The sequence below is a fragment of the Pan paniscus genome, chromosome 8 (genome assembly GCF_029289425.2).
Source record: "Pan paniscus chromosome 8, NHGRI_mPanPan1-v2.0_pri, whole genome shotgun sequence".
In the NCBI taxonomy this organism is placed as follows: Eukaryota; Metazoa; Chordata; class Mammalia; order Primates; family Hominidae; genus Pan; species Pan paniscus.
In genome coordinates, this window is record NC_073257.2 from 113,858,151 (window position 1) to 113,877,116 (window position 18,966).

General features: G+C 41.6%; 1 protein-coding gene across 15 annotated transcripts in view; it reads right to left on the minus strand.

Annotated features, from left to right (window-relative positions):
• Positions 1-18,966, minus strand: part of ARMH3 (armadillo like helical domain containing 3) — a 212,796-nt gene that overhangs the window by 125,850 nt on the left and 67,980 nt on the right. For all 15 annotated transcript variants that reach the window (XR_010113275.1, XM_055093311.2, XM_003825509.6 and 12 more), the window contains one exon: positions 5,508-5,596. Coding sequence is in view for 14 of the 15 variants with exons in the window: in XM_055093311.2 (XP_054949286.1) it covers positions 5,508-5,596 (89 nt within the window). In the remaining variant the exon portion in view is untranslated. The remainder of the gene's footprint in view (positions 1-5,507; positions 5,597-18,966) is intronic.

Here is an 18,966-nt window from a genome sequence, read left to right on the forward strand (position 1 = left end):
CACAGTGAAGCTGAACAGATTGTTCTGGGGGCTTAGGGGGCCTTTCTTCCTGCAGGCAAGCAAATGTTGCTTAGTGATCTGTGTCTGAGCATAGGAGTCAGGAACTCTAAGTTCTAATCATGACTCTGTTTAGTGTCTGGTTCCATGATCCTTAGCAAGTCACTTAACCCTTCTATATCTCTACTCCCTTCCCCAACAAATGGGGATAAAAATAACGACTTATCACCGGGATGTGGCAGAGTGAGAGGGTAACAACTGTGATCCATAGATAAATGTTGAATATAAAATGTCAGTATAAATCTGCCTTTAAATCAACCCATGTTTTCAGACGATGGAAAGTCATACTATTTAAATGCAGCCTGCCTCTCCAATGCCCCTTCTTCCTGCAGTGGAAGTAAAATAAGCTGACTCCATGAAGCTCTGTTCAAGTATTTCTCTCTCCAACAACTACACACTTCTCTCTGCACATCCTGCTCAATCTTTGCTTAATGGCTTAGAAACCATCAAAGTTTCCATTTTTACTTGGTTAAAAGCAATCCATGCATCTGTGGGTAAGGAAGAATGAGAAAAACAAAAGAAATTACTAACTACTCTCTCTCACATCAACAAATCAAATAAACTAAGGTGGATGGCTGGCCCTATCAAAGGTGATAATGTCAGCTCAACAGAAACATTAACGACATCCTACTGGGTTCTATTATTATTATTATTCGGCTCAAACACAACATTGTGCTGCTTTTGGAGAATGTTGATCCATCATTAATGAAAATCTTACATATCCATTCATCCATTTATTTGTTCATCCAAATGTTATCTGAGTTCCTATTAAACAGCTAAGTAGGCCGGGTGCTGTGGCACATGCCTATAATCCCAACAATTTGGGAGGCCAAAGCAGGCAGATCACTTGAGTCCAGGACTTCAAGACCAGCCTTGGCAACATGATGAAACCCCATCTCTAAAACAAAAAAATACAAAAATAAGCCAGGCATGGTGGTACGCATCTGTAGTCCCAGCTACTTGGGCGGCTGAGGTGGGAGCATCCATTGGGCCCAGGAGGTCGCGACTGCAATGAGCCATGATTATGCCGCTGCACTCCAGCCTGGGCAAGACCCTGTCTCAAAAAATAAATAAATAGCCAAGCAGTCTGCTGGAGATGTAACAATGATTAAAAAACAGGCCCTGCCCTCCAGGAACTTTTTTGAGAGGAAATATAGATATTTAAACAAATCATTGTAAAAACATATGAAATTAGCTGGGGCATGGTGGCTTGCATCTATGGTCCCAGCTGCTCAGGAGGCTGAGTTGGGAGGATCACTTGAGCCCAGGAGACAGAGGTTGCAGTGAGCTGAGACTGTGGCACTGCACTCCAGCCTGGGCAACAGAGTGAGACCCTGTCTCCAAAAAAAAAAAAAAAAAAAAAAAGCAAACATAGCAAAACAATGTGATACACTAAAATAGGGGCCCAATATGCTATAGAAAACACTCCAAAAATAAGACATAGTGAACAAAATGGTCTATAGCCTCAAGAAGTGCAAAGGAGATTGCTAACCTAAAGTTCCCAGTAGGAGCGCAGTGTGACTAGTAAATAAAGAAAAAATACTGGCCGGGCGCAGTGGCTCACACCTGTAATCTCAGCACTTTGGGAGACAGAGGAGGGCAGATCACCTAAGGTCAGAAATTTGAGGCCAGCTTGGCCAACATGGTAAAACTCCATCTTTACAAAAGTTAGCCAGGCATAATGGTGTGTGCCTTTAAGTCCCAGCTACTTGGGGCAGGAGCTGAGGTGGGAGGATTGTTTGAACCCGCAATTACACCACTGCTCTCCAGCTTAGGCAACAGAGTGAGACTCTTTCTCAAAAAAATAAAATAAAATAAAATAAAAAAATTTACCTAGATACTAAGATTTCTGTGAGAACAGGATTAATTGGGAGGCTGTGGAACTTAAAATTAAGACAGAGGTTTTTGACACAAGGGGCTTCAGAGGATCCAGAAGCTCTGTGAAACTATATGCAAAATATGTATGTGCAAATGGACATTTTTTCTGAATACAAAGATGACTGTAGCTTTCATTCTATTCTCAGAAGTAAAGAACTATTTCAGTATGATCTTATCCCAAAACCCAGTTTTCTACCTCTATCAGTGGAGAGTTTTAAGATCTAATCTTTTACTCGGACTGGGAGATCTGGGTTGCCTAGACATCAGAGAAGAGCTTTCAAACTTTCTATATGTGGTGAAAAACAGTGATTGCTGAAAACAGAGCAATGCAGAGCAATAGAACTTTTTCCTTTCCATATTCTAGTTAAAATTAGCCTAAATATATTTTCATACATACTCAGATATCATGGTGACATGCATCATAGAAACAGACAGTGGCAGCAGGGAGTAGATCAGGGCTCGTATCTGTAAAACCAACTAGGAAAAGCTTATCAGGCAAGATTGAACCCCCAACTAATACAGCTGACTCCTCCTTGTCCATAAGATCACACCTGTAAATTCATTATGGGAATCTGGAGACCTCTGGCTACCTCCCCAATAATAACAAAGAGCTAATACAATCAAACAGCATAGAAATAAAAATCAGCAATGAAGTACAGTGATACTAAACACCCACATTCCAAACTACGTCTGGACCCTAGAGGACTGCTTCCTAGATAATCAAGGGCTTTTGTGTGTCCAGTCTAATAACACATGCCTTACCAGTCTTATAAATAACATTTCATTACAGTTTGCAGCACATGTATGGCAAAGGATATATACACATAAGCATATTTGCCATGATGAGTTTCACACAGCTCCCTCAAATCCATAAGTCTAGAAGGCAAAGAAAGAGTGAAAACATGAGCAATCCAACATACAAGGGGTAGTGCCTGCTAAGAGGTAGGTGGATCTGCCATAGACACACTTGTATTCACAGAATGCAATATTATACACGTGACTGCATAGGATGCAACGTTGTGTTTTGCAGCTTTCCTTAACACCTGCTGCTCTGCATCTCACTGTATGTTCCACATATGAATACACGGAGCCAGGGTTCCAGGAGGGCTCACCCAGCCTATACAGGAAAAGGAGCTAACGTCAACTTAGCAGAGAACTCCAGTACAAATGTCTAGATGCCTTCGCGACAAGCAATGGTCCATGCCTAAGGACACTCATATATACTTCCCCTCAGCTCATCAAGGGCCTTAGACTGTCATGCAATCAGTCCTGAGAATAGGACATAATTATAAATAGAGCTGAAAGTTCTGAAAGACATAACGTCAACTGACCAACACAGAATAAAGAATGGCCTTCTTCTTCACCATTTCCTAGTGAGAAGAGCAAAATGCTGAGTCAGAAAAGATAAATATAAAAGACATTTTTAAATCTCTTTCAAAGATAATCGCAGCCAGGCATGGTGACTCACGTCTGTAATCCCAGCACTTTGGGAGGCCGAGGTGGGTGGATCACAAGGTCAGGAGTTCGAGACCATCCTGCCTAACACGGTGAAACCCCGTCTCTACTAAAAATCCAAAAAAAATTAGCCAGGCGTGCTGGTGGGTGCCTGTAGTCCCAGCTACTCGGGAGGGTGAGGCAGGAGAATGGTGTGAACCCGGGAGGCGGAGCTTGCAGTGAACCGAGATCACGCCACTGCTCCAGGCTGGGCGACAGAGCGAGACTCCGTCTCAAAAAAAAAAAAAAAAAGAAAAAAGATAATCGCTTGTTTAAGCAAAAATGAGGGCAATGTATTCTAGAGTTTATGACACATGTAAAAAGTAAAATGCATGACTATAATAACACAAAGAACACTTCATACCAATAAAAGTGTCGATTCATCAAGAGAGCAGAGGATACAAAATGGGGATAGGAGGAGAATAACAGGAAGCCCTGAGTCTCAGGAGACAGACCAGAACGAAGAGTAGAAGGCAATGTGGACAAGACAATGGAACAGGATAATGAGGAAGAGGACAACAGATCACGAGAATGAGAGAAAAGCCACAGAGATCACAGAGGCCAGAGATAGAATAGCTAGGACAAAAAGGAAAGAAAATAGAATGAAAGAGAAAGTAAAACCAGAAGGGAATCAGAAGATGCAGGCGGAAACAACTACTACTACCACCTTGTTTAGTACTACAATGTGTAATTTCATTCAAGTTATAGACATAAACCATGTGTACTTATTATAAATCCAACAACGATACCAACATCTGAAGATCTGCATCATTATTGTGTTTTCTCTTTAATCCTATGCTTTTAGAGCCTAACAATCATACAACTATCCATAGGCAACAATAATAGTCCTTTATATTAAAAGGAGGTGTTTCTACCTAAGAAATTCTACTGTTGGTCATTTCCATCCCTTTTGATCTCTCTTTAACTCTCCTGACATTCTTTCAATCTCAACCTCTCACACAATCATACTCTCCTCTCCTAAAATATCAAAATGCCACTATTGCCACTTAATGTTATTCTCCTACTCCCCCTTTACCACCACAGGCAGTAACTGCAAAAACTTGCTAATCCATTAACTAAAGATCTCTACTTCCCATTATGGAGGACTAAATTTAGAAAGCCAAATTGGGTTGGGAGGAAATCATGTGTCACAACAAATGAGATGAATTCCATGGAAGGGGGCTGGGTTACTGGCCTGTTTCTTATAAAGGCTCTGACACTAACACACCCTATTCTGCTGAAAATACAGAGCAGCTCTCCCATGGGTGGGCAACCCTTCATCACTGTAATCATCTGGAGAAGATTTTATTGTACCATCAGGTCTCAAAAGCCACAGGACCTAGTAGCAAGCAACTGCCTCAGGGAACATGTCTCCTCTGCTTTCCTGAAACCTCCAACTTAGTCACACAAAAGAAAGGGGTGGCAAGCCAGCATTAATTGTACCCTTAGAGAAGAGGCACTTCCCCCCTGCAGGGGTGGCAGTGACTTTACTGGGCTACCAAATGGTTAGAAAGACAAAAGTAAACACTGTAATTTGCTGTTTTGTCTCTGGCACAGGGGGAGTGGTACAAGTGACACTGTCTGTAAACAGTAATAATGCCAGATGTAACACAAAGAACAGGATTCCCGCATCTCCCCACCCCGTCCCCATCCCTCCATCTCTCCCTATGACATTCCTGAGGAAACACACAGAAGCCTCCCTACAGTCCATATGCGGCTATCAAATGAAACCGAGTGAGAACCCAAGTTTGTACCGACTCCTTCTACCTCATTCTTACTCAAAGGAAGATTTATTGGAACACAAGAAATACTCAATTGTTTTTACCAGTTGACAAAAAATATAGGAAGGGGAAGGAACAAGGGACAAAGTAAAGAATAGACATGTGACACACCCAGGTCTGGATTCGAAAAAAGCTAAAACGTAAAAAAAAAAAAAAAAAATACAAAAAGAGTAACCGAAAATAAAGGCAACCTAAACAAACCAAAAGGTTAAAAAACAAAAAATCCACCTTGAGCCCAGGCCTAGGGGCTCATAAAAGGTATAGAAAAAGGAAGATGAATTCAAGAGAGAAAGTTACCTGACCAGAGCTCCCGCCAGGTGTAATGCAGGCGTACCCGACACTTCTTCTGGTAGCAGAGCAGTTTGTGTACTACCTGGATGCAGCGTCTGTAACAGGGAAAGCAAAAAATGAGGGTAAGCCTGAGAATATAGTGCAACTCACCACAGATCCCTTCTTAGTGAGCCAGCTTTGCTAAGGCCACTAAAGACACTGGATATGAATATGTATACATGCAAAAAAATATACAAAACTTCTGGCCGGGCATGGTGGCTCACACCTGTAATCCTAGCACTTTAGGAGGCCAAGGCAGGTAGATCATTTGAGGCTAGGAGTTCAAGACCAGCCTGGCCAACATGGCAAAACCCCATCTCTACTAAAAGTACAAAAAAAAGCCTGGCGTGGTGGTGCACGCCTGTAATCCCAGCACTTTGGGAGGCCGAGGCAGGCAGATCACAAGGTCAGGAGTTTGAGACAAGCTTGGCCAATATGGTGAAACCCCATCTCTACTAAAAATACAAAAATTAGCTGGGTGTGGTGACGTGTACCTGTAGTCCCAGCTACTCGGTTGAGGCAGAAGAATCGCTTGAACCCAGGAGGCAGATGTTGCAGTGAGTCGAGATCGCGCCACTGCACTCCAGCCTGGGCAACAGAGTGAGATTACATCTCAAAAAAAAAAATAGGCCGGGCACGGTGGCTCACGCCTGTAATCCCAGCACTCTGGGAGGCCGAGGCAGGCAGATCACGAGGTCAGGAGATCAAGACCATCCTGGCTAACAAGGTGAAACCCTGCCTCTACTAAAAATATACAAAAAATTAGCAGGGTGTGGTGGCGGGCGCCTGTAGTCCCAGCTATTCGGGGAGGGCAGGGGGGTGGCTGAGGCAGGAGAATGGCATGAACCCGGGAGGTGGAGCTTGCGGTGAGCCGAGATCACGCCATTGCGCTCCAGCCTGGGTGACAGAGTGAGACTCTGTCTCAAAAAAAAAAAAAAAAAAAAGCCAGGTGCGGTGGCATATGCCTGTAGTCCCAGCTACTCAGGAGGTTGAGGCAGGAGAATCGCTTGAACCTAGGAAGCAAAGGTTGCAGTGAACCAAGATCGGGCCACTGTACTCCAGCCTGGGCAACAGGGCAAGACTGTCTCAAAAAAAAAAAAAGAACTTCTGCCTTCTTCTAGTAGATTAATCAATCTCTCTCTCTCTCTCTCTCTCTCTCACACACACACGCAATCACACAATCACATACTGCTTGTGCTACCCATTCCCCTTATCAATGGGAAAAGGGTGCTATAACTATTTATAAGTCAATAATCAATTAGGCGCCACTGACGTCTTTCCCTTGAGTACCTTTCCAGGGGAAAAGGATAAACCAGTGGGTCACAATTAAACTATTCTACTCAAAGTGGTATAGTGACATGGAATGCAAAAACACAAAATTAAAGACCTTAACTCTCTATATCTATCTGAATGTGGTTTTTATTTAAATTAAATTTTTAATTAAATATATAATTTAAGATACCAGTCTTACTTATAAATAAAATCTATTAAAAAATTAGCTGGGCATGGTGGCACATGCCTATACTCCCAGCCACCCTGTAGGCATGCACCACCATAGCCGGCTAATTTTTTTTTGTACTTTTAGTACAGATGGGTTTCACCATGTTGGCCAGGTTGGTCTAGAGCTCCTGGCCTCAAGTGATCCACCTGCCTCGACCTCCCCAAGTTCTGGGATTACAGGCACGAGCCACCGTGCTCAGCCAGAAGTTCTGTTTCTTTTTCTTTCTTTTCCTTTCTTTTCTTTTTTTTGCTGCAAACTGTAAAATTTAAATTCTATTTACATTAAAAGTTAAATTAAAAATGCAGTTTGTCAGTTGTGCTAACCACCTTTCAAGTGCTCAATAGCTACATGTGGCTAATGGCTACTATAGTGAACACAAAAAAATATAGAACTTTTCTATTATCACAAAAGTTTCTACTGGACAGCATTCTGCTAGATCATTGGAATATTCAGGGTTATTCACATCTCAATGACGTATATGTTTCTGAGAGTATTTCCAAATAAGCAGTTAGTAGCTTGAGGTTAAGATAAATGATATTTTTAAAAATTATAAACCTACCAAAAACATTTTTTTCATCTCTGACTGAGATAGGATTTTGAAAGGTTAAAAAGCCAGATGAAATTATAAAGGTAAATACTGATGAAACTTACTTCCTAAAAATACAAATATTTTGTTTAATAAAAAAAATTTCAATGATTAAAATTAAATGGCAAACTACATGGGAAATTACATTTGCAACAAATGATATAATAGAGTTACTATGTTTAATATATAGAAGTTTATATACATAGATGATAAAAACAGTGTCCTTTGCTATAGTCTGAATGTTTGCCCTCTCTCTAACTCATGTTGAAACGTAATTGCAAATGTAATATTATTAAAAGGCAGGGCCTTTAAGAGGTGACTGGGTCATGAGGGCTCTGCCCTCAGGAATAGATTAATCCACTCATGGGTTAATGGATTAATGGGTTATCATGAGAGTGGGTTAGTTATCATGAGAGTAAGTCTGTTATATAAGCCAGTCTGGCTTTCTCTCCTGAGCCCCCTCACCATACAATACCTTGCACCACCTCGGGACTCTACAGAGTGTCCCCATCAGCAAGAAGATCCTCACCCAGATGTAGCCCCTAGAACTTGGACTTCCTAGTCTTCAGAACTGTGAACCTAAATAAATTTCTTTTCTCTATAAATTTTTCAGTCTCAGGTATTCAGTTATAGCAACAGCAAACAGACTAAGACAACCTCTAACAACAAAGATAGGCCAAGGAAACAGTCAACAAATTCCTCCATCTCCCAAAAAAGGGGAACAGGGAAAGTCAACATTTTTCTATAATGTTCAACTTCATTTTTAAAAGGCATATTAAAACATGATTCTACTTTTGCATATCAAATGAACATAGATTTCATGCTTACAAAGAAACAGCATTCATAATAAAAGAAAACTGGAAACAACTATGGAAAGAACATTTGATGCCAGGAGAAGAGCAAGTAAATCATTACACACATGTTCCAGATTGACATCTGTCCCCCAAAATTCATATGGTGAATTATAAATACACATCAATTCCTCTAGCTAGTGTCTCTGGCTCTCACATCACAGAGGGAAGTTAATAGTAGAGAAATTAGAACCCTCGAAGAATATTGATAAAAATAAAAATAGTACAACCACTTTGGAAAAGTTTGGAGTTTCTCAAAATGTTAGATACAGAGCTACCACATAACCCAGCAATTCCACTACTAGGTGTATACAAAAGAAAAACACAAACAGGCTAGGTGCAGTGGCTCACATCTGTAATCCCAACACTTTGGGAGGCCAAGGCAGGAGGATCACTTGAAGCCAGAAATTTCAGACCAGCCTGGGGAACAAAGCAGAATCCCATGTCTACAAAAATTAAAAACTAAAAAAATTAGGCCAGGCGCAGTAGCTCATGCCTTGTAATCCCAGCACTTTGGGAGGCCAAGGTGTGTGGATCATGAGGTCAGGAGTTCAAGACCAGCCTGGCCAACATGGTGAAACATTGTCTCTACTAAAAATACAAAAAATTAGCTGGGCGTGGTGGCAGGCGCCTGTAATCCCAGCTACTCAGGAGGCTGAGGCAGAGAATTGCTTGAACCCGGGAGGTGGAAGTTGCAGTGAGCCAAGATGGCGCCACTGCACTCCAGCCTGGGCAACAAAGCGAGACACCATCTCAAAAAATAAAATTAAATTAAATTAAAATAAAATAAAAATAAATAAAAATTTAAAAATAGCTGGGTGCAGTGGCATGCACCTATAGTCCCAGCTACTCAGAAGGCTGAAACAGGAGGATCGCCTGAGCTCCGGAGTTTGAAGCTATGACTGCACCACTGCACCCCAGCCCAGATAACAGAGTAAGACCCTGTCTCTAGAAAAAATAAAAATAAAACAAAATATATGTCCACACAAAAACTGGTATACAAACAGTAATGGTGGCATTCCTAATACCCAAAAAGTCTAAACAACCCAAATGTCTATCAATTAGTGAATGAATAAATACAACGATGTTGTATTCTAGATAATGAAATATTAACCATAAAAAGGAATGGCTACAACATGGATGAATATGGAAAATAGTATGCTAAATTAAATAAGTCAGTAGTAAAAATCCACATATTCTATTATTTCATTTATATAAAATGTCCAGAATAGGCAAATACATAGAGACAAAAAGAAGATTTTTTAATTTTTGTAGACATGGGTTATCTAGGCCTGAGGGAGAGGACAGAGGAAGAAATACAGAAGAGTAACTACTACTGGGTACAGGATTTCTTTATGCAACGGTCGATTGAAAATGGTCTAAAATCAGTTTGTGGTAATAGTTGCACAATTCTGTGAATATATTTTAAAAACACTAAATTGTATAATTTAAAGCTGCTTAAAAAAAACTCTGTGGCCTACGTTTTCCAAATATTTGTCAAGATATGCAATTTACAGCTTTCACGGCAATGTTCATTTCATATATTCTATAACTAGGTATGCTTGGATTCTTGATTAAGCCATTAAATGTCCACTTTAATAGCCTATGTTAGGTGGATAAATTGATACTCTTCATTTGAGAGGATTAGCTTTTATATTTCCTATTTTCAATTTAAATTCACAAATTCAACATTCAATTAACTATGATCTCAGCCCTTAGAATCCCTAGTGTATAGAGGTTTCTAAATGGCCTAAAATGCAATGTCTTAACTAAATCCAGATTCTAAGTCTCACTTTGTCATATCCTCGCTGCCTTAAAAGTACTTAAATTAGGACTTTTTTAGTTAAGGGAGGGTTTGGTCAACCACAGGCCCAAGGCTTGGACTGTACCCCTCTGGAACTCCAGGCTCATCACACAAACCAAAAGGTTTAGAAGAAACTGTCAGACCTACCCTTTTCATTCATTCATTCAACAAATCTTGACTGTATACCAACTGAATGCTACTGCTTAAGTCTTATTATACTAAGCTATAAAGTTCCTAGAAAACTGAACCTAGGTAAACTGCTAGTTTCAGGTAAATGAAATCGGCTCCTCCTTTTGTCTTTCGGGGGTTTTGTTTTGTTTTTGTTTTTGAGATAGAGTCTCACTCTGTCACAGAGGCTGGAGTGCAGTGGCATGATCTCGGCTCACTGCAACCTCTGCCTCCTGGGTTCAAGTGATTCTCATGCCTCAGCCTCCTAAGTAGCTCGGATTACAGATGCCTGCCACCATGCCTGGCTGATTTTTGTATTTTTAGTAGAGATGGGGTTTTACCATGTTGGTCAGGCTGGTCTCAAACTCCCAACGTCAGGCGATCCGCCCACCTCAGCCTCCCAAAGTGCTAGGATTACAGGCGGGAGCCACCGTGCCCAGCCTGAGACTCTTTCAAGTTCTATGGCTATAACCCGAGACAAAGAATATCCCAAGACCCTACTGACTTTAGCAGACACCACATTAATCTGTGGGGTATCAATCTGACAGCTGACGGAATCAAGCTAAAATAGGGGTAGCTACTACTATAAAGACACATGCACATGTATGTTCACTGCAGCACTATTCACAATAGCTAAGACATGGAACCAACCCAAATGCCCATCAATGATAGACTGGATCAAGAAAATGTGGTACATATACACCATGAAATACTATGCAGCCAGAAGAAGGAATGAGATCATGTCCTTTGCAGCAACATGGATAAAGCTGGAAGCCATCATCCTCAGCAAACTAACACAAGAACAGACAACCAAACACTGCATGCTCTCACTCATAAGTGGGAGCTGAACATTGAGAACACATGCACACAGAGAGGGGAACAACACACAACTAGGGCCTGTTGGGGGGTTGGGGGGTGAGGGGAGGGAACTCGGAGGATGGGTCAATAGGCCATGGCACGCATATACCTATGTAACAAACCTGCACATTCTGCACATGTAATCGTTTTTTTGTTTTTTTAAGAAGAAATAATGAAAAAAAAGAAAAAGACAAAAAACAGGGGTAGCTAATTTCTTGGGCTTCTTACCAGAGGAGAAAAGAAGAAAGCAGAAAAAACACTACTAACCTCTCTCTGCAGAATGAGAGCCAGAGACACCAGGTAGAGGAATTAAAATGCCTAACAACTGGCCGGGCTTGGTGGCTCATGCCTGTAATCCTAGCACTTTGGGAGGCTGAGGCAGTAGGACTGCTTGAGGCCAAGAGTTCAAGACCAACCTGGCCAACATAGTGATAGCCCATCTTAAAAATAAATAAATAAACAAAATGCCTAACAACGTACCAAGGATACAAGTGAATTGAACTAAATTTATAAGCTAAAGTCCTAAAATTACTCTTCTCCAGATATTTTCATAGTACTCCGAATAATAAGCCTCCATTGCTACCTTATTAGCTTATTCTACTTGCTCCATTATTCACATCTCTCTCTGTACTTACACTCCCTAAGTGGTCTTGCAGGAGCCTCTCAGACAGAATTTAGTAAGAACTATTTAAACAGTACTCTCTTAAAAGACTTGGGTACAGGCCGGGCATGGTGGCTCACGCCTGTAATCCCAGCACTTTGGGAGGTAGAGGCGGGTGGATCACGAGGTCACGAGATTGAGACCATCTTGGCTAGCACGGTGAAACCCCGCCTCTATTTAAAAATACAAAAAATTAGCTGGGCGTGGTGGTGGGTGCCTGTAGTCCCAGGTACTTGGGAGGTCGGGAGGCTGAGGCAGGAGAATGGCGTGAACCCAGGAGGTGGAGCTTGCAGTGAGCCAAGATCGCACCACTGCACTCCAGCCTGGGCGACAGAGCAAGACTCTATCTCAAAAAAAAAACAACAACAACAACAACAAAGACTGGAGTACCTTCAGCAGTGATATTAAAAATATTTTACAGGTCGGGTATAGTGGCTCACACCTGTAATCCCAGCACTTTGGGAAGCCAAGGTGGGTGGATCACCTGAGGTCAGGAGTTTGACACCAACCTAGTCAACATGGTGAAATGCCATCTCTACCAAAAAAAAAAAACACAAAAATTGGCCAGGAATGGTAGTGCAGGCCTGTAATCCCAACTACTTGGGAGGCTGAGGCACAAGAATTGCTTGAACCCGGGAGGCGGAGGTTACAGTGAGCTGAGATTGCGCCATTGCACTCCAGCCTAGATGCCAGAGTAAGATTGTCTCAAAAAAAGAAAAAAACATGTATTTTACAAACCGTACAGAAAAATAATCTATAAATCAATACATACATGGAAAAATTTTAAGTCATTCCCTTTTATTCTCTAATAAACTAACCTTGTGATATTGTAAAAAGGGTCCCCAACACCCAGGCCATGGACCAGTACTGGTTAGAAACCAGGCTGCACAGCAGGAGGTGAGTGGCAGGTGAGCAAGGGAAACTTCAACTGTATTTACAGCTGCTGCCCATGGTCTGCATTACCACCTGAACTCTGCCTCCTGTCAGATCAGAGGCAGCATTAGATTCTCATAGGAGCACAAACCCTATTGTGAACTGCGCATGCAAGGGATCTAGGTTGTGGCTCCTTATGATAATCTAATGCCTCATGATCTGTCACTGTCTCCCATCACTCCCAGACAGGACCATCTAGTTGCAGGAAAACAAGCTTAAGGCTCCCACTGATTCTACATTATGGTGAGTTACAGAATTATTTCATTATATATTACGATGTAATAATAACAAATAAAATACACAATAAACATTATGCACTTGGATCATCTCGAAACCATCACTGCCCCCAGGTCTGTGAAAAAATTGTCTTCCATGAAACTGGTTCCTGGTGCCAAAAAGGTTGGGGACCACTGTTCTAAAATACATATTTGGTCTTCAACCCTGTTTCCTGACATACAACTCCTAAAATCCTTAGAATCTCCAAAGTGATGTCTTTTTGTATGTTGAGGTGACTGACGGCTGGCCTCCCCTAGGTAGCTTCAGAATGAGGGTTGGTCACCAGGGAGACCAAGGCATGATTAGCGAGTTGGGCTTTCAGCCCTAGCCCTGACTTCCAGGGAGAGAAGAGGGGCTGAAGGTTAAGCTGATTACCAATGGCCAGTGGTTTTTATTTTATTTTATTTATTTTTTGAGACAAGGTCTCACTCTGTCACCTAGGCTGGAATGCAGTGGTGCAATCACGGCTCACCGCAGCCTTGACCTCCACGGCTCAAACCATCCTCCCTCCTCAGCCTCCCAAGTAGCTGGGACTACAAGCACACACTACCACACCTAACTAATTTTTGTAGAGACAAGGTCTCACCAAGTTGCTCAGGCTGGGCTCAAGTGATCCATCTACCTCAGCCTCCCAAAGTGCTAGGATTACAGGCATGAACCATGGCCAGCCAATGGTTTAATCAAACATGCCTACATAATGAAATCTCCATAAGAAACCAAAAGTACAGGGTTTGGAGAGCTTCTGGATAGCTAAACACATGGAGGCCTACAGGAAGGCGAACAAGAATTCATCTACGTGCCGGGAGGTTGGCACACCCCAACTCCACGGGGTCAGAAGCTCCTGGGCTCCAGACCCTTTCAGACCTCACCCTATGTATCTCTTCATCTGACTGTTTATATGTTTCTTTAAAATATCCTTTGTAATAAACTGGTAAATGTGTTTCCCTGAATTCTGTGAGCCACTCTAGCAAATTAATCAAACCTAAGGAGGAGGTTGTAGGAACCCCAATTTATAGCCGGTCCATCAGAAACACAGGCAAAATAACCTTGGGCTTCTGATTGGCTTTGAAAGCCAGGGGTAGTCTTAAGGACTGAGCCCTAAACCCATGGGATCTGAAACTACCTCCAGGTAGATAGCGTCAGAATTGAAATACAGTACACCCAGCTGCTATCTGCTACAGAACTGATTGCTTGCTTGGTGTGTAGGGAGTAAACCCTCCCCACATTTGGTCATAGAAGTCTTCTGTGTTGATTGTTGTTGTTGAGTGAGAAAACAGAAAAAACACTATGTTTTTTTACACTCATAAGCCTGTACCAAAATTGCTTACCAACTGACATAAGTTGCAATATAAATCATCCTAATTGTTTCCAAATAATTTGCTGATTTTTAGAAATTGTGATGTGATCCTGTTTGATACAGTTGTCACTTAATGATGCCCTTGTTTGAGCATGATTTGCCTTAGCAATCTACAAACTCATCTGTCAATTTTCCCATGAACTTGAGAGTCATGAGGTCCCTGGTGCTAACGGCTTTGTTGCAGCCAGCAAATGTGACTAGATGCTGCCCATACATGACTACCTATGCACACACAGTACATTCCTGAATGCCAGCACCTCTCGTATGGCCTGGGTCTGGACGGCCTATATTTGGCCCCCTTTGATAACGCCATCCCACCAACACTGAGCCACTCCATAGCAGCAATGAGATGCGACCTACATCCCCAACCCCTGCGGCCATCTATCCACATCCACTCCAGCACTGCTCCTAGGCTCTGTTCCTGTCTCCACAGTCACCAACAGGTGACATCATTAGCCTTGTGGTTTCAATAATTTATACTATTTATCAAGCAGAATGAAAATTTTAACCACTGCCATGGCCTTAAAAATATATATATATACTGGAGGCCAGGCACAGTGGCTCACGCCTGTAATCCCAGCACTTTGGGAGGATGAGGCAGGTCGATCACGAGGTCAGGAATTCAAGACCAGCCTGGCCAAGATGGTGAAACCCCGTCTCTACCAAAAATACACAAATTAGCCGGGCGTGGTGGTGCTTGCCTATAATCCCAGCTACTTGGGAGGCTGAGGCAGAGAATTGCTTGAACCTGGGAGGCGGAGGTTGCAGTGAGCTGAAATAGCACCACTGCGCTCTATCCTGGGCAACAGAGAGAGACTCCATCTAAAAAATATATATATATATATACACACACACATACGTGTACATATATATACACACACGTGTACATATATAAATATATGTATATATACGTGTACACATATATGAATACATGTATATATACACGTGTATATACATATATGTATATGTATATACACATATACACGTGTATATATACATGTATATATACATACACGTATATACATATATACACACATATATACGTGTATATACGTGTATATACATATATACACACATATATACGTGTATATACGTGTATATACATATATACACATATGTATATATACGTGTATATACATATATACACATATGTATATATACGTGTATATACATATATACACATATGTATATATACGTGTATATACATATATACACATATGTATATATACGTGTATATACATATATACACATATGTATATATACGTGTATATACATATATACACATATGTATATATACGTGTGTATATACATATATACACACGTATATATACATGTATATACATATATATACAGATCGCATGGGTTTATATATACACATATATGTATACATGTATATATAATACGTATATATACATACATACATGTGTATATGTGTGTGCATATATACTGGAGGCCAGGCATAGTGGTTCATGCCTGTAAATCCCAACATTTTGGGAGGCTGAGGCAGGGGGATCACTTGTGGCCAGGAGTTCAAGACAGCCTAGGCAACACAGCAAAACTCCCATCTCTACAAAAAATATAAAAATAGCCAGGCATGGTGGTGCAAGCCTGTAGTCCTAGTTACTCATGAGACTGAGGTGGGAGGATTGCTTGCAGCCAGGAGTTCCAAGTTAGAGTGAGCCATAATCGTGCCACTGCATTACATCCTGGACGACAAAGCAGGACCCTGCCTCTAAAAAAAAATTACACACATAGGCCAGGCGCGGTGGCTCACTCCTGTAATCCCAGCACTTTGGGAGGCCGAGGTGGATGGGTCACCGGAGGTCAGGAGTTCAAGACCATCCTGGCCAACATGGTGAAACCCTGTCTCTACTAAAAATACAAAAAATTAGCCGGGTGTGGTGGTGGGCACCTGTAATCCCAGCTACTCAGGAAGCTGAGACATGAGAATCATTTGAACCTGGGGGGCGGAGGTTGCAGTGAGCCAAGATCATGCCACTGCACTCCAGCCTGGGCAACACAGAGACTCTGTCTCAAAAAAAAAAATAAATGAAACAAAATACACACACACACAAACACACACACACATATGTATGTACTGGCAGAATGACTCTAAATTTAGTGCTTCTTGTGGGGCTTCTTTCATGCTTGTAGCAATTTCCTATTTCAACACAAAATGAGTTCCACTTTCTCCTGAAATCTTCCTGTAGGACCCACTGAAGTCTGTACCTTTCTTCTGATGCCTACCTACAGGTTTGGAAATATGTGACTTAAGAAAAGTCCAAGTTTTCCATGTAAGAGTAACTTAAAGGAAAATTTACTCTCCCAGAGACTATATCCCCTCACTCCCCAATCCTGTGGTGGCAGTGAGAGTGGCAGCAAGAATCAAGGAGTACAGCTAGGAGGTGAAAGTAATTGGTTCGGTTTTGCTACCTCTTAACTGCTCCAGGCAAGACCTTTCTTTTTTTTTTTTTTTTCTTCAGTATAAGCACCTTCCCCCATCATTACCTACAGCATTCACACACAGATGTGAAATTGTTTCATTTCTGACCCAGATTCTGGCTTTGAGTATTAAGTCTTTCCAAACTCCATATTTCTTCATATTTCACTAGGAAGATTATAAACTTATCTGAAATGGCAGGAATTCATTTTGCTTTCAATTTCTCATTCTGCTGTATACTGCCGAAAAGGGGTACATAATGAGAAGTGAGAACAGCAGCCTGGCCTGCTGCCCAGCTGGAAGCAGGAGGTTCACCTGATAAGGACTTGATGCTTCAAATTCTAAAAACTGGAAAGGGAGCTAGAAGCGGGGGAAGGAAGATCTGGAAACATGCCCAGGGGTAGTAATGAAGAAAGTGAATTCAGCCTGAGGGTGGGACCTTCTGCCCAGCCTCTGTCAACTTGATGCCTCGTTATCTTCTCCATCTTCCCTAACCCCAGGGCAGTAAATTAAGGAGCAGGTGGAAAAAGCGCCTAAGAAAGCAAGGCAAGATAAAAACTCTTTTGAGGGTGAAGTTATGAACAAGGGCGAGGAGGGAGTTAGAACATTTGGGTAGACCAGGTTCATTGGCTAGAAATGTGGGGGTTTGGGTGAACAGATAATATACCTGTAACTTTACAGTAATGAACATACAATCTTATCATATCAGCCCCACCTTCAACTGTTCCTCATCATCCACTTAATCTTGGGCAAGCTTTTTTTCTACTCTCTTATCCTCCCTCCATGCACTCTACACTCTAACCACCTGGAATTATGCTCTATTCTCCAAACATACCACATTTTCTAGCCTCCAAGCACCTAAACATGCTGGTCCCCTACGTGGTATGTCCTTCCCTGACTCCTCCACACAGAAAATCCCTAGTGTTTCCTCATGACTCAGGTCAAATGCAACCTTCCGATATCTTCTCTAATGCTCCAGTCAGCATAGTCATTCTATACAAATCTTTCCTCCATCACTTATCACAGACATGATTAAGAGAACAGCCTCCAGGGTCAGACATGAATTTTACTTAGTTATGCAGCTTACTAGCTGTGCAACTGTGGTACCAGCCTGCAAGATGGACCCCAATCTGGTATTCACACATTCATATAGTCCCTTTCCACATTGCATCAGGGTTGGTCTGTGTGACCATTAGAAATGATATGTTACTTGAGATTAGGTTATAAATGATACTATGGCTTCCATCCTGGGCTCTCGCTCCCCTTCTCTTTCTCTCTTAGATTAACTGCTTTGGGGAAAGACAGCTGCCATGCCTACCAACCCTACGGAGAGACCCATGTGGTGAAGAACTGAGGCTTACCAACAACCATTAGGTGAGCCTGAAAGCAGATTTTTGAGCCCCAGTAGAATCTCAGATACTTGCTGCCCCAACTAACCTGGTCATCATCTTATTTTAATAAAGTTTAAGCCTTAAGGTTTTTTTTAATTCTTTGCCACTTCTGCATTCTTCTCTTTAACACTCTTTAAGAAAAGCTGTGCCACGTTAATGTGATCCTCAAGTATGCATATTACCTTTATTCCTTAAAAAGCATCCTTTTGAGAGGCCCTATGCCAAAACTATCCAGTTAAGTTTCTCCTGGATTCCTGAACCACAGAAACTGTGAGGTGATAAATGTTTGTTTTAAACCACTACGTCTAGGGTAGTTTGTTACACAGCAGTAGATAACTAACACACCTGGGAATGTAACAGTTCAGAATTTATAGTAAGAAAATTTGGGTTCAAATCTAGGCAATGATGCTTACTAACAGAATAACCCTGGGCAAAGTAATTAATCTCCTGAGCCTCAGTTTCCTTTCTTTTAAAATGAAAAAATTGAAACTACAGTAATACGTGTTACAAAGTAAACAGCACATCCTAAAACTAGGATATAAAATAAGCCAGAAATAAAGTCTATAGCAAAAACAAATCTGAACCCTAAGATAATGAAGT